Source organism: Nyctereutes procyonoides, unplaced genomic scaffold (genome assembly GCF_905146905.1).
Source record: "Nyctereutes procyonoides isolate TBG_1078 unplaced genomic scaffold, NYPRO_anot_genome, whole genome shotgun sequence".
Classification (NCBI taxonomy): domain Eukaryota; kingdom Metazoa; phylum Chordata; class Mammalia; order Carnivora; family Canidae; genus Nyctereutes; species Nyctereutes procyonoides.
Window position 1 is genome coordinate 27,227,670 of NW_026575047.1, and position 15,359 is coordinate 27,243,028.

Here is a 15,359-nt window from a genome sequence, read left to right on the forward strand (position 1 = left end):
CTATGAATAAAAAAGCCAAGCACATTTTATTTACATTTATTTGTTTTCTCAAAGTAACTGTACACAGGAAAATGATGCCTCTCATACCCACTCCCCTGTGTATTACTGGATATAGCTAAGAGAATGATACATGGAGAAGGAGGGAAATATGGGGTGCCTGGATGGCTCAGTCAGTTAAGCATCTGATTTGGCTCAGGTCATGATCTCAGGGTCTTGGGATCAAGCCCTGCATCAGGCTCCCTCCTCAGTGGGGAGTTGGCTTCTTCTTCTCCCTCTGCCCCTCCCCCTTGCTCCATGCTCTTGCACTCTCTTAAATTAATAAAATCTTAAAAAAAAAAAAAAGATAAAAATAAAGCTTTAAGCATAACTGATTTTAAAACCTGATGGAAAAAATAAGGAAAGATAAAATCAGTCACTATGGCCAATGGAGCTCAGAAAAGTGGATGATGGGGAGAGAAAAAAAAAAACAAAGTTGGATGATACTTCAAAAGTGCTGTATATGATAGCTTTCAGTAATTCTGATAGGCTAAAATAATTATTATTATTATTACTACATAAGTTCCTTAAGAAACACTAAAATGCATATGAGACGTTAAATTATCATAAACAAAGTCAAATTCTTAGAAATTACTGTCTTCAATTAAATGCACACTTAAAATAAATGGTTTAAATTATTCCTCAAACAAAATCTAAAGTTCCTATCAACAAGATGCAAATGGCCTCGGAACTTACTCACTATTTAAATGTATGAATCTCACCTTTTATTTTTTTTTTTTAAGATTTTATTTATTTATTCATGAGAGATGCAGAGACACAGGCAGAGAACCCAAAGCGGGACTCGATCCCAGGACTCCAGGATCACGCCCTGGACCGAAGGCAGGCTCTAAACCGCTGAGCCACCCAGGGATCCCCTAAATCTCACCTTTATCTGACTTTTCATCCACAGAATATTTAAAAAACTTCTGTCGCTCCTCAGCTTGATTCCACAGGCTAAGACCTCTAAGGAGTTCCGCAGTGTCCTTCTGAGAGCAGTGTTGTGCAATCACTTTTTTCTTAATATCCTTAAGCTCTTCATAGGTAAAATATTCCATTAACATTGGCTGAAAAACCTAAATGAAACAAAATATTCATAAGAAAAGATGCTTAACTAGTTTTCTTTACACTTTTTAATTAATGGCTCAGTTGTAGTATTACGACACCATACTTCAAAGAGCTTAAAGTTTTAGTTGTTGCAACCAAGTTAGTTAAAAGAGAGTGTAGGGAAGAATATCACCAAAAAGACCCTTCTTTCTATGGCTTCTCTGGCTAATAAATCCCAAGTAATTAAAAAGCATCAGAAGTTTTTCCTGTGCAGAGCTATCAAATACACTTACTCAGTCTCAGATAGGTAGACATTTCAGTCAGTTAACTGCCTTCTGCTGCTACTACAGTAACTGAACTCTACCTCAACAGGACCTCTAAATCCTATGAGAAAGGTACCCAGTGTACTAAGAACCATAAAACTCAGAGCTCTACTGAGACCCTCAACTATCTATATGTCTTCTTTGAAACAGACGCTTGGGGGATCCCTGGGCGGCGCAGCGGTTTGGCGCCTGCCTTTGGCCCGGGGCGCGATCCTGGAGGCCCGGGATCGAATCCCACATCAGGCTCCCGGTGCATGAAGCCTGCTTCTTCCTCTGCCTATGTCTCTGCCTCTCTCTCTCTCTCTCTCTCTCTCTCTCTCTCATAAATAAAAAAAATTTAAAAAAATTAAAAAAAATTGAAACAGACGCTTGGTCTCAACCTCCAACTTATAGAATTAGAGTCTTTAAGAATTGAAGCCACAGTTTTGTGTTTTTTTGTTTGTTTGTTTGTTTGTTTTTTTGTTCCACAGATCATTTTGATGTGCATCACAGGTTAAGAAACACTACTCTAGTAACTCAGTGACTTCAATGCTAGTTTCATATTACAATGACTTGGGGACCCTTAAAATACATCCAGGCCAGTATCTCTCACCTAATTTAATTAGTCTGGAAAGAGCTGAAAAGTAGGTTGGTTTGTTTGGTTTTTTTTAATACAGATCTGATTATAAGGTGAAGCCATAGGTGATAATCACCATAGTAACTGATTAACTGAATAAGAATCCAGTTCCTCATAAAATAATTTTTCTATTCCTTACCCTAGTCCTAATATTCACCCCACTTTTAGAGAAAGAGAATGAGAAAATGTTTTGCTCATCTGCTCAGTGATATCCTAATACATGTGTAAATAGGAATAAAATTGTTAAGTTTAACACTACCATTAGATTACCAAAATCCACTACAAAAAAAAAAAAAAAAAGGAATACTAGGGATGCCTGGGTGGCTCAGTTGGTTAAATGTCCAACTCTTGGTTTCAGGTCAGGTCATGATCTCAGGGTCCTGAGATGGAGCTCTGCATTAGTTTCCATGCTCAGCAAGGAGTCCTCGGCTTGAGATTCTCTGCCCCTCCCACCCCCCCCATACTCTCTCTTTCTTTCAAATAAATATGTAAAAAAAAAAAAAAAAAAACACTAAAAATGCTTTAAACTTACCATGAAAATACAACATTAAAAAGTTTTAAGAATCCTCTAAAGGTTCTAAGATGACATTAAGGTAACATAAAAAGTTATTAACATTCAATACAGTGATATCTACATAATAAGAAAATAAATATTAGTTGAGTAAATGAATTAAACCTTGATTCAGTGAAAAGCAACAACCTCTCTGAGAGAACAAAATTAATGCTTTTTTCCCTCCGGATTTTCTTCCTTTCCTAAAATGAACCAGAGGCTTATCTTCCTATGCATTATTCTGAAGAATGAAAGGCAAAACGTCTTTAAAATTTTATAAATCAAAATCACAAGGCAAAAAAAATTATGCTTACCTCCTCTTCCTCTTTCATGTGAGGAAGAAAATCTCTTGTAAAAGCCTCCAATCTCTCTTTCAACTGTTTTGCATAATTTAACTGCTCACATTCATTCTAGAAACAAAAAAAATTATATCCTATAAAAGTTTTGCCTCATTATTTATATTGTACCGATCTTAGGAAATCATTTTTTTATTTATTTTTTTTATTTTTTTATTTTTTAAAGATTTTATTTATTCATAGAGACAGAGAGAGAGAGAGAGAGAGAGAGAGAGAGACAGAGACACAGGCAGAGGGAGAAGCAGGCTCCATGCAGGAAGCCTGACATGGGACTCCATCCAGGGTCTCCAGGATCAAGCCCTGGGCTACAGGTGGGCGCTGCACCACGGGGGCTGCCCAGGAAATCAGTTTAAAATGAAACATAAAACCTCAGCAAAAACAGACAGACAAATAGAAAGTGGTCTCTGTGCTTTTTGAAAAATAAAAGATGTCCTTAAAATATCTTGCAAAGGAACCTGTATTCTTTTAGTAGTGTGACTTTATACTTCTTTAAAATGTCATTAAAAGTCTAAAAATAGGGATTCCCAGGTGGCTCAGCAGTTTAGCACCTGCCTTTGGCCCAGGGTGTGATCCTGGAGTCCTGGGATCGAGTCCCACACTGGGCTCCCTGCATGGAGCCTGCTTCTCCCTCTGCCCCTCTCTCTCTCTCTCTCTACCTCTCATGAATAAATAGGTGAAATCTTAAAAAAAAAAAAAAAAGTCTAAAAATAGCAAATATTTGCTCAAAACTTCTATTGATTTCTAATGTATCCATTTATATAATCTCTGTTTCAGTTTTCCTAATCTACATCTAAGCAGTCCCCAAGTGCTCAGTGGACTGTATCACCACAGAGTCCCTTCGGAATCACTACACAATCCACAACTGTTATACTATGCTGACGGAAACCCATGTCTATTTCAAAAGGCCAGGTATCAACATACTTCTAAAAGTAAGGGGCTCAGACCAGCTTAAAATAAAACATTCTAATCCTGGACAGTAACTACAAAGTTCTTTCTCAAATGAACTAAGATCCCATTTCCTCCCTATAACATCTATCACTTCTACATCAGCCCTCTCAACTTAAAACATGTAGTATTTAACAAAACAAGGAAACTTTTTAAATATAGGAATATTTTATCCAGGGACGCCTGGGTGGCTCAGCGGTTTAGCACCTGCCTTTGGCCCAGAGTGTGATCCTGGAGTCCTGGGATCAAGTACTGTATCAGGCTCCCTGCATGGAGCCTGCTTCTCCCTCTGCCTGTGTCTCTGCCTCTCTCTCTCTCTCTGTGTGTGTCTCTCATGAATAAATAAAATCTTAAAATATATATATATATTTCTCAATATTCCATTCAATATCCTTTTCTCTGAAGATTCTACACATTTTCCCTAAGCATGCCCAAGTGGCTTCCATTTCCACTTCAAATGCTAATAATAAACCAAATTTGCTTTTCCAAATCAAATTATTCTTCTGACCTTGAAATCCATCTATGCCTCCTATTAATAAATGCCTACCATTTATTAAGCATAAGCAGTTCAAATCCAATGTGTCCAAAAGGGATCTTTTTATTCCCCAAGCCTTTTCTTCTATATTCCCTAAAAATTTAGGCTCAGTTCTCATTTCCTCTCTCCTTCTGTTCCTTTTCCCTTTTTATGCAAGCACTACATGCTATCAGTTTTGTCCTATGTAAATCTCAAGTCTGTCCCCTTCCCTCTACTTTAGTTCAGATCTTAATAATTTTATTGAATAGGTAATACAGGAACATAATATAAAACTGAAAATAGTACAAAGGAGTATTCGATAAAAAGTAAACCTCCTTTCCATCAATATCCAGTACCCTATCCTCACCTAATCGCCTACCTCCCTACCAAGGAGTTACTGTATCTTCTTCCAGACTATTAAAATACGTTTGAGAATCATCTTCCTACTTCAGTCTTTTCTATCCCTTTAGCCCATCTTCTTCTCTGCTGCAGAACAGGTTTTCTAGAACACAAATCTGTAAGTGAAAGGTGTGTGGCAGTTTGAGACAGTTGCAATCTAAGTCTATGCTTCACTAAGCCACAAGGGAAACTATAAACGAAGATCAAATTTTGAATTTCTATAATATGTACATATAATTAAAAGGAAAATCTTTCTACATCATTATCCTAAACTACACTCAAATATGGCTAATTTTATGTTATACAATTAAAAACTGTCCTGTTTAGGGGCACCTGGCTGGCTCTGTCAATTAGGCATCTGCCTTTAGCTCAGATTATGGTCCCAGAGTTCTAGGATCAGGCCCCGCATCGGGCTCTGTGCTCAGCAGTGAGCCTGCTTCTCCCTCTGCCTGCCTCTCCCCTTGCTTGTGCTCTGTCAAATGAATAAATAAAATATTTTTTAAAAAAATTGTCCTGTTTAACAATCCCTGCATCCTAAAATATGGAATAAGGAAATATAGTGAACATTATAAGTAACATTCATTTTTTAAATAAATTTTATAAAATAAAAGTATTCACTCTTGCAACAATCTCACCTTTAGTCATCAGTAACATTTATTATTCATTAGGCATTTATTATAGCTTTAAGAGTTGAGAAAATGTTACCAAAAAGTAAAAATGTTTCGGTGATTAAAACTTCCATTTACAAAACCAACTTTTAGAGTTAGGGAGTAACATCCACTATAAAATTTTATATATAGTAATGAAAAGGAAACTGACAAAGATTATCATCAACCCAGGACAGGCTCCTCTAAGCCTTCTTCTCAACTAGGTCCCAATTTTGAGCTCTGTCCTTGGCCTACTGAAGTCCAGTTTTAGCAAAAGTTCTGAGTCAGTTTAGCAGAAATCCCTCTACCCTTGGCATCTGATCATTCTCAGTATCATCTATCCACCCTCAGTATCTTACCACCCTGATCTGCCTTCAGCAAAAACCCTCTTGAGTCAGTCTAGGAAGATCCTCCCTAGCCTGGATGTTTCCTCTTAGTAATCCTCCTGACCCCCACTCTGTTCCTTGGCTACAAATCCCCAGCTATCCTTGGTAAATGCAGAATTCAGTCCCATCTCTCTCCTCTCCTGCAAAACCTCAATGCAGTAATCCCTTGAATAAAGTCTTTAACCAGTGTAAGAATATTTTTTCTATAACGTAACATCATTTACTATAAAACTCTAACAGTTTTTGCTGACATACAAGCAAATGACACAAGTTGTGATAAATGCCCATTTTTGCAACTCACCTTAACATTCTTCAGTCCCTTTTCAAAGAGGCTAAGCATCTCAGAGAGTTTATTGTCAGAATGTACATTATAAATGGTCTGGCTGCGTTGTTGAAGCAAACCAATAATGTATTCGTTTTCGATCTGCTCATGCATTTTGAACTCCTTAAAAGTAGCATACAAAGACTGCAGAAGAGCACGGAAATCATTGTTGTTGGAAAAGTTCGTTTTAGAAAGCTGAATAAAAATTTGAAAAGAAAAGCATAATAAATATATGTAAATAAGCACCAATAAAAATATTCAAATGCATTCTATTTAGTTTTATACATAGCAGAATACATCCTTTATGCTTGGTTCAAGTACAAATAAGGGAAATTTATAAATTAACAAATGATAATAGTATAATAAAAAGTACGCTAGGTCAAAAAGATATTGGCTTGCGCTCTGAAGGGCTTGATGATACAGTTAAATGATGCATGCACCAACCAACACATCACATAATTTCTTTAAATGAAAAGGATTAGACCGGACTCCCTCCAAACCTAAAATTCCATTACTCTATATACATACTAAATAGATACTCTATAAAGTTATATAAAATTTTAAAATATTGTGCTAGGATAATGTTACAAGTGCTTTTGTCTTTGTTCAAATGTTCTTTATGCTATTATAATACTTTTACAATGTAAAAATTTAAAAATGCCCTATTATAGTTTGTTTAAACTTTAATATCAAGAGGAGTCTGATCTGTTCCAGAAATAATTATAAAGTATTGAGCTATTAGAATATAGATGATTTGAGGGGAACTAGTTTTTTCTTTCCCCCTTAAAAACGGGATAAAGAGCAGCTTATATAAGAGAGCATATACTTTTCTGAAGTAGTACAACATGGAAACCTAGTACATCAGGGCATGAGAAAATAAAAGCACTTGAAGAAAGCTACAAATAATAAAAATACAAAGAAATATATACACTGTCATCTTCTTTAATTCTACTGTTCAACAAAAGAAAATTACTATTTGGATGTAATTTTAATTTTTTACATCTAATGACAAATTAAATCATCATGTTTACATGCTAAGATCTTATCTAGAAACGATTCAAATTAGAGATCAAAATAAAATTCAAATCCTCAATTACTTCCATTGTCATATTAAATTTACTATTGTATCAATTCAACTTCAGTTTCAAAATTCATTTTAAGGGGGAAAATCTGATTACATTAAAAACACCATAAGTAGAAGGGCAGAAGCTACTAACAACACACTCTCTGGACTTGGTTTGTCAAGTCTCATCCTGTTTTCCTAAAATGGAATAGACTCTTAGCTGTCTTAATTGCCTGTTCTCAGCAGGAGTAGCAGGCTCATGACAAAGCATGAGAAAAAATGGTAAACTCCTAAAACAAAACTATTCCACTATACATAGCAGAATTAGCTAAGTATCTTATGGAAAAGGCATTATGGATTAGGTATTAAGTCATTTATGGGAATCCAGACCAGAGTCTCTAGGACCAGATCCAGTTCTACCATTTACTTAGCTGTGTAACCCTGGGTAAGTTACTTTTTTCCTTCAATGTCTGTTTCTTCTTGGTGAGAAATGAGAATAACATCTGTACTTTACATGGTTGTTGTAAAATTAAAATGAACTGGTACTTAATAAAAGTTAAGTCTATTTTGAAAATTAATCATTTTTATAAATTCTTGCATTGTTTACTGTATTCAAATATTTAAAGAGCAGTTATTATGAGCTGGGCATTGCTTCTGGTACTTGGGATAGATACATCAGTCAGCAAAACAAACATCTCTGCTCTACAGAGCTGATATTCTAGTGAAGGGAAGTAACACAAAGAACAGCAGCCACAATAAGTAAGTAAGTTATCTAAAACAGGGGTTGGCAACTCTTTCTGTAAAAGGCCAGACAGTAAATATTTTAAGTTCTACAGGGCACACTGTCTGTAGCAACTATTTAATTTACCTGCTGTAACATAGAAGCAGTCCATGAATGAGCGTGGCTATGTTGCAATAAAACTTTATTTATGGACAGAGAAATGTGAATTTTGTATAATTTTCAAATGTCACAAAATACTATTCCTTTGATTTTCTCCATTTAAAAATGTAAAAACCATTCTTAGCTCCTGAGCCATATAAAAACAACAGGCAGGACAGATTTGGTTAAACCAATGTTGTAGATCTTATCATAAGAAATCCTACACAAGCCCTGGGTGGCTCAGTGGTTTAGCGTCTGCCTTGGGCCCAGGGTGTGATCCTGGAGTCCTGGGATCCAGTCCCACATCGGGCTCCTTGCATGGAGCCTGCTTCTCCTCTGCCTGTGTCTCTGCCTCTCTCTCTCTCTCTCTCTCTCTCTCTGTCTCATGAATAAATAAATAAAACCTTTAAAAAGAAAAGAAATGCTACACAAGAGCACAAAAAAATTTACTAGTGGCTAATCTCAGCAAATACTATCATGGGTCATTTTATTTAAATTAAATAAAATTAAATTTTAATTAAATTTTAATTAAAAATAAGTCTTAGTAGAAGAAATAAATCTAAAAAAAAATAGTATTAGCTACACAAGTTTAAAAAAAAAACAAAAACAAAAAGCATAGCAAAAAAATAAGTAACACCCTCCCATGACTTAAGGAAAATAACATTTTAAAAGACATGCAGGAAATTCTGCATACATTCTCATGGTAGTAAAAAAATCTTTCAGATTTAATAACAAGCTAAGATAAGACCAGGTTCATACCACAGATTGAGAACCCAATAAGATGCATCAAAGGATTCTACATTATTCAGAGAGTCAATCCAGTTTAGTGGCTAAACTGCTGACTCTGGAGCCAGACTGCTTAGGCATGAATCCATCTCTGCCAGCAAGTCACTACAATGCTCTGTACCTCAGTTTCTTAATCTGTAAAATAAAGTTAATATTAACTACCTCATAGGGTTCTTGTAATAATTCCATAATATATCTAAAGAAAACAAAATATAACGTATATAATCTCTACTTGGGTTTTTCTGTTATTTTTATACTTAGCCCAAATAAAACTATCACTAGAAGTCCTAATACTCCCAAATCACTTTATCTCCACTTGAAATGAGCAACTGTTTCAATGTGGTACCTAAAAATCAGTAAATTTAGCAGCTAAAAAGATAACCAGGGCACATACAATTTAACTCTTTAAAAATCTGTTTATATGAATTTTTAAAATTTTCTTTGCCTTTACAAAGCTATTCAAACATACAAACTAGACTGAGACAAAAATAGACCTAGACACTAATGATATGAGACACATTGAGATCCATGATGCACTTATGTACTATAAAAGCATTTTTAGATAAAGTAGGTATTCTACTTCCCATTTTATAGATGAAATACCTGAGGCTCAGAAAAAATAACTTGCCCAAAACCATACAACTAGTAGGACTCTTCTTTCCACAAGATACAGTATTAGTCCCAATCATAAGGTTATCTTTCTACATCCAACAGAGTAAACTGTCCGAAAGAATGCTTGCTCTAAAGCAACAGTTCTCACCAAGGGTCAATTCTGCCCCCCAGGAACTAATGGGTGAGGTCATTTTTGGTTGTTACCACTGCAGAAGTGCTACTGACATCTAGTGGGTAAAAGCCAGGGATCCAGCTAAACATCCTACACTGAACAGGACAGCAGCCACAAGAAAAAATCATCTAGCCCAAAATGTCAATAGTGCTGTGGTTGAGAAATGCTACTCTAAAGAAGTGTTTTTCAAACGCGTTTAACCATGACCTGTTAGTCTGAAATACAATGCAACCTAGACACACACACACACATCACAAACACTTCAAACAAATTTCAGGAAACAGTATTTCCCTCTCTACCCTGTGATGTACTCTAATATTTACTCTTCCATTTCATTTTTTAAATGCTGTTTCTGACCCACAAAATTGATTTCATGACCCACTAATGGATTATAGGACACACCATGAAAAACACTGTGCTACAGTAGGATATAAAAGTTCCTAAATGACCTATAAACTTGCATAGTCTGCTGCCTGGCAAATTCAATGATGAACCTATATAGAACAGGATACACATAATCAACAAATAATAACAACCAGTGACATGGCGTATTTTAAAAAGATTTATAACTGACTTTCTGTCTCAGACACTCTACAACCTAAAATCTTACAGCCTGGCTTCAAATTGACTTGAAAAGTTGTGTCACTAGATTAAGCTCAAAAATACACATGAAAAATAATACAACAAAAACCCAAACGCTATTACCACAAATAAATTTTTACTTTTTAGGGATCCCTGGGTGGCGCAGCGGTTTGGCGCCTGCCTGCCTTTGGCCCAGGGTGCAATCCTGGAGACCAGGGATCGAATCCCACATCGGGCTTCCGGTGCATGGAGCCTGCTTCTCCCTCTGCCTGTGTCTCTGCCTCTCTCTCTCTCTGTGACTATCATAAATAAAAAATTAAAAAAAAATTGACTTTTTATCCACTCAGTCACACAATGCTTTGGTTCAACCAAAGGATATTTATTCTCAATAAAGAAACCTCAATTAACTATCTAGTCAAACCAACTATATGGACAGAAAAAAACTATGGCCTGCAGGTGAAATGTTTTGCACAAAATCATGTAACAAGTAATAAGTAGCAGAACCAGTAAGGTAATACAAAAAAACATGGGCTTTGGAAGAGGGAAAAAAGCCTGTAATTAAAATTCAGGCTCTCCTAATTACTAGTTGATTGAGTTGGGTTAAGTTACTTAACTAAGTCGGTTTCCTCATCTTTAAATGACAGATAATACTTGTTTCATGGGACTCTTGTGAGGATTAAAAGAAATAACATAAGCATATAGTAAGAACTCATTACCTTTTCCTTCCTCCCCTAGTTCTCAATTCAATATAATAAACCAATATAATAAACCAATCTTCCCAATGCCAATCAACAACAGTTTTTACAGATATGCAGAGGAAAAAAAAAAAACTAAATTCTTCATAATATTCAATTTTTTAAATAATCTATTCCAATTATTATAAGTTTATTTCTCTATAAGGACTTCTGTCATAAAATGTCCTTTGTTTATAAAATGATAAGCAAATGGCACTTATTAATATCCTTACCTGAAAAATTTAGGCACTCTATAAAAGCCTCCACCACTTCAAACTTTTACAACTGGCTGATGTGTAAGTCTAGGAATCTCCGTATTATACACATCATTAGAACCACCACCTACTTTGTTCCCAGAACTCAATTCAAAGACACTGTAACACCACTCCTGACACTTCAATGTCCAGCTAACTGTATGCTTCCCTCCACTCCCACTATACTGCATTTGGATTTCCACCTTAGCACAAATTTAAGATAGTAAAATCCACATCGCACATCACCAGTGCAAGATACTGACACAACACAGGGCCAAAGGACAGTAGAGACTCCACACTTACTGGCAGAATTAATGTCGTTATGTTTTGAGGATTAGAGGAAAGACCAAAGAACTGGAGTAAACTGGAAAAAGGATGTCATCGAGTGAAATGTTCACTAAAATTATAACAATTTGGAAGGTCAGTGCATTAGCAAAAAGATTTCGTAACAGACTGTTACCAAAAAAATTTTTCAAAAACTACTCTGGTTTCATACAAAGAAAATTAACTAGGAATCAAGATCATGACTTGGGTTTCCATCTGGATCTATAACTAACTGCTTACATAAACTAAGGCTATCTAACCTAGGCCTACAAGTCCCCAGCTGTAAAAGAGAAATGCCCCTTCCTTTACCTACATCAAAGGAATGTTGTCCAGATTAACGGTGAAAAACCTTTCCATAAAACTTAAAGTTTTAAATGTAAGAGGAAATCCAAGAGCAAAGGATTAAATTAGGTATTACACAGCAGTATTTAAAATGGCCTACAAGAATAAGTAAATCTAAGTAAACTAGTCTAAGCATATAAACGTATAAAGCATATAAACTATTTGATGCTAGTAAATACATGAATGCTTCTAAAATATATTGTATTTGGAAAGTTTGATACTGAAAATAAAACTGACCGTTTTACAATTACTGGGCATTCAGAGTCAACACTTAGAATACAGGGAAATAACACACCTTGTATCTTTTCAGTTTGAGTACAAAAACTAGTTCCCATTTTGTAAAGTTCTACTATAGGCTATAAGGGTTGAATATCCCTGGTCTTTACAACAGAAAGATGATGAAGGCAAAACTTGAGATGACAAATGAATAAAAAAAAAAAATAGTCCTTTTAAGATTACTCAGCCATCATTAAACAATTATTTCTCCACCTTAGCTCCCAAAGGGCAGCCTAGGAGAGATTTCCACTAGCCATTAGTATCAAGAAATCTGGATGTAGAATTCCCATACACTTTTTTCCTCCCTAAATCACCTTGGTCTCTGATCTATGGTTTGGAAAACTGCACTTTTCATTTCCTTGATGAATATATACAACAATCTCATTAACTACATCTGATTAAGAATTAGTGGTAATTTTAACTTATGCTATGTCAAATTGAAAATGCTTTCTTAATTACTGCGAGAGGAAACATTTAACTACTGAAAAGAATCTCATTTGACTCACGTATTTTTTTTTAAAAAAAATGGCACTGTATGAGGCTGGTTATTCTATCATGTAACTAAATAAAATTGTGACTCTTAGCTATTATGGAGAGAATCATAATCATTTAATGAAAGCCGCAAAGTCCCTTGGGAAGTGTACACATGCACAAAATTTTCCATAACAAGTTCAGGTGATCTCCAGGCTAAACTAAAGAGACGACTGGGTCTAGCCATCCTCACTAGCTTTCCCTTTTCGATTTTAAGAAAGTAAAAAAAAAAAAAAAACCTCCCATTTTAAAAATTTCCTGCAATTAGTGAATAGTGTCAGACTAAGTTCAAAAGCCAAAGGAGGTAAAGACATAACAGCAATCTAATTCAAAAAATTCAGGGTTACACAGCTTAACATACAGCTTACCCACATTCCTTACGCTTCTCCCGGATAAATGGTTCTCACCCTTGGCTGCACACTGGACTCACCTGGGGAGCTTTAAATTATCCTTGAGAAGAGGCTGATTCTCAGTGGTTTGGACACTGGGATTTTTAACAGTCTTTAGGATGATTCTAATCAGCAACCAAGATTTGAGAATCACTGTCCTGGACTGTCCTGTTTAAACCTGCATCTGAATCAGGTATTTTTTAATTTTCAAAATGGAGGGAGGAAAAGGATGGTTGTGAGTGCGTTTTAAATCGTGGGTTTTGAATGTGGCCTAGCACTGAATATGGGGCATCCCCCAACTACCCCACTGGGTTATAAGAACCCCTCTTAAGTTCTCTCAACAGTGGTTTTGCTCAATGCTATGTAATTTCTGAAAATTCATCAAAGTTGGTTTCTATGCTTAAACAATAGTTGTTTAAATGCTTTTTATCTTTTTATCTGGTTCATTTCTACACGAGACAGGACTGCCTGAAGTTTTTGAGATATATGTGCATATATGTGGACTTCCGCCGACGCAAAAACGATAAAAATGTGGACACTTAATACTGTTTTAAAATCATTAAAAAGGCCCTGCATCATCTCCAGAAAGTGTTGTTTTTTTTTTTTCCCAGTTAATGTTGCACCAATTAAGAGTCCAAAAAGGTTCTCACAGTTAAACCAACTTTTTCCGAGGTCCCTTTTATTCGAGCCCACGTTAAGAATTCCCAGAGAGAATAGCGGTCTTACAACAAAATCTACAGCGAGTCAATGCTCCAGGACAAGAAAAGTTGCAAGGAAAAATTAAAAAAATAAATAAATAAATAAATAAATAAACGTAAATGAAAAGTGAAGCTTCTCCAGTCCCTAGACCAAGAAACCTGGGTTTTCTCCCCCAAGTCAAGCCAGCTGAAAAGCTGGGGCGTAGAAGGAGCAGGGGGTGGTTGGGAGAAGCTGCCCGCTGAGCCAGGAAGCAGCAAGCTAGAGGTTCTCGAGGATGGATGGGTGTTTGCAAGGGGACTCGGGAGCCCCCAGACGGGCCGGGAGCAGGGTAAGGGGCGGTGGTGCTGGGGAGGCGGGGGGGGGGGGGCAGCTGCAGGAACCGCGCCCGCGCAGGCGGCCGGCCCGGGGTCCCCGAAGGCCGGCGGGGCGCCCGGGAGCCTGTCTCCCTAAGGGGGCGGGGGCGGGGGCGGGGGCGCGGGCGCGGGCGGGGCGCGGGCGGGGGGCCCAGCGCAGCCGCAGCGAGCGCGGCCCTCGGCCGGGGGCACGCGGCGGGGCAGGAGCGGCGCCGCGGGCCCCGAGGGCACGTCCGAGGCCGCCGGGCGGGCGGCGGCGCGGGCTCTCCGGGGAAGGTGCGGGGAGGCGAGCTCGGCGCTGACAGCTGCGTAGGCGGTCACCGGCGCGGGCGGCCCCGGGGGCTGCGGGCGCGGCGCAGGCCAGGCCGCCCGGGGACCGGCCCGCGCCGCCGCCCGGAGCAAGAGACCTCGCACACCGTTACCTTGTCGCAGTAGAGCCCCACCAGCTGCTTCATCCGCCAGTGCGGGGCGGTGAAGACGTCCACTTCTTCGGGGAAGGGCGCCATCGCCGCTGCCTCAGCCTCCGCCTCAGCAGCCGCGGCCGCCGCCTCTCCATAGACACCCTCGCCGCGGGGCAGAGGCGGCGCGCCCCCCTGCGCATGCGCCCGCCCCGTCGGCGCGCGCGCCCGGCCCACTCCGCCAGCCGGGACGCGGGGGCGCGCGGGCCGCCGCCATGCGGTCGCCGAGGCCCACGTGACCGGGCGCGCGGCGGCGGCCTCGGCGGCCTCGGCGGCGGCCCGCTCGCACCTACCTCCGCCGCTGCTTTCGTTCCTTGTCCTCCTCGCCCGCCGAGGAGAGAAGCCAAGTCTTTTTACCCTGTTTGTTTCACAGCATAAAACACGCCATCCGAAGGGGTGGGCTGTCGCTGTGGGGCGCTGCCGGCGCTGCCGCTACGCCCACCGGGCCTTGAGGCCGGGGCGGCCGAGCACAATGGCCGCGCTGAGGCCGGGAGCAGCGGCCGCGCCGCGGGCCGAGACGCCCGTTTGCTGGGGTGGCTGCTCCGCGCGCCCGCGGGCCCTCCCAGGCCGCACTTTGCCCCCCTGCCGTCCCCAGGTGGTTCCCAGGTGGCAGGCTCGACCTCCCGGCCCGCAGGCCAAAGGCCTCGGCAGCGGGTGCCCCGGACCGAAGACTGGACCCTGGCCGGCCCTGGGGTGGGCGCGCCGAGCCGCGGGCTGGGGGCTGGGGCGGGGGGCAGGGCAGCGTGGAATGCTGGAGCGCCCGAGG

At 39.5% G+C, this 15,359-nt stretch overlaps 1 protein-coding gene across 2 annotated transcripts in view; it reads right to left on the reverse strand.

Annotated features, from left to right (window-relative positions):
• Nucleotides 1–15,034, reverse strand: part of FBXL5 (F-box and leucine rich repeat protein 5) — a 42,437-nt gene extending 27,403 nt beyond the window's left edge. The window contains exons 1-4 of one of the 2 annotated variants that reach the window (XM_055326651.1): nucleotides 14,887–15,034; nucleotides 6,118–6,333; nucleotides 2,884–2,979; nucleotides 923–1,109 (exon numbers count right to left, since the gene is read on the reverse strand). In XM_055326651.1, the coding sequence (XP_055182626.1) occupies nucleotides 923–1,109; nucleotides 2,884–2,979; nucleotides 6,118–6,252 (418 nt within the window). In that variant the 5' untranslated portion in view covers nucleotides 6,253–6,333; nucleotides 14,887–15,034. Of the gene's footprint in view, nucleotides 1–922; nucleotides 1,110–2,883; nucleotides 2,980–6,117; nucleotides 6,334–14,557; nucleotides 14,724–14,886 lie in introns of those variants that run through there. The other variant, XM_055326650.1, reaches the window with a different exon arrangement.
• Nucleotides 15,035–15,359: the final 325 nt, after the last annotated feature.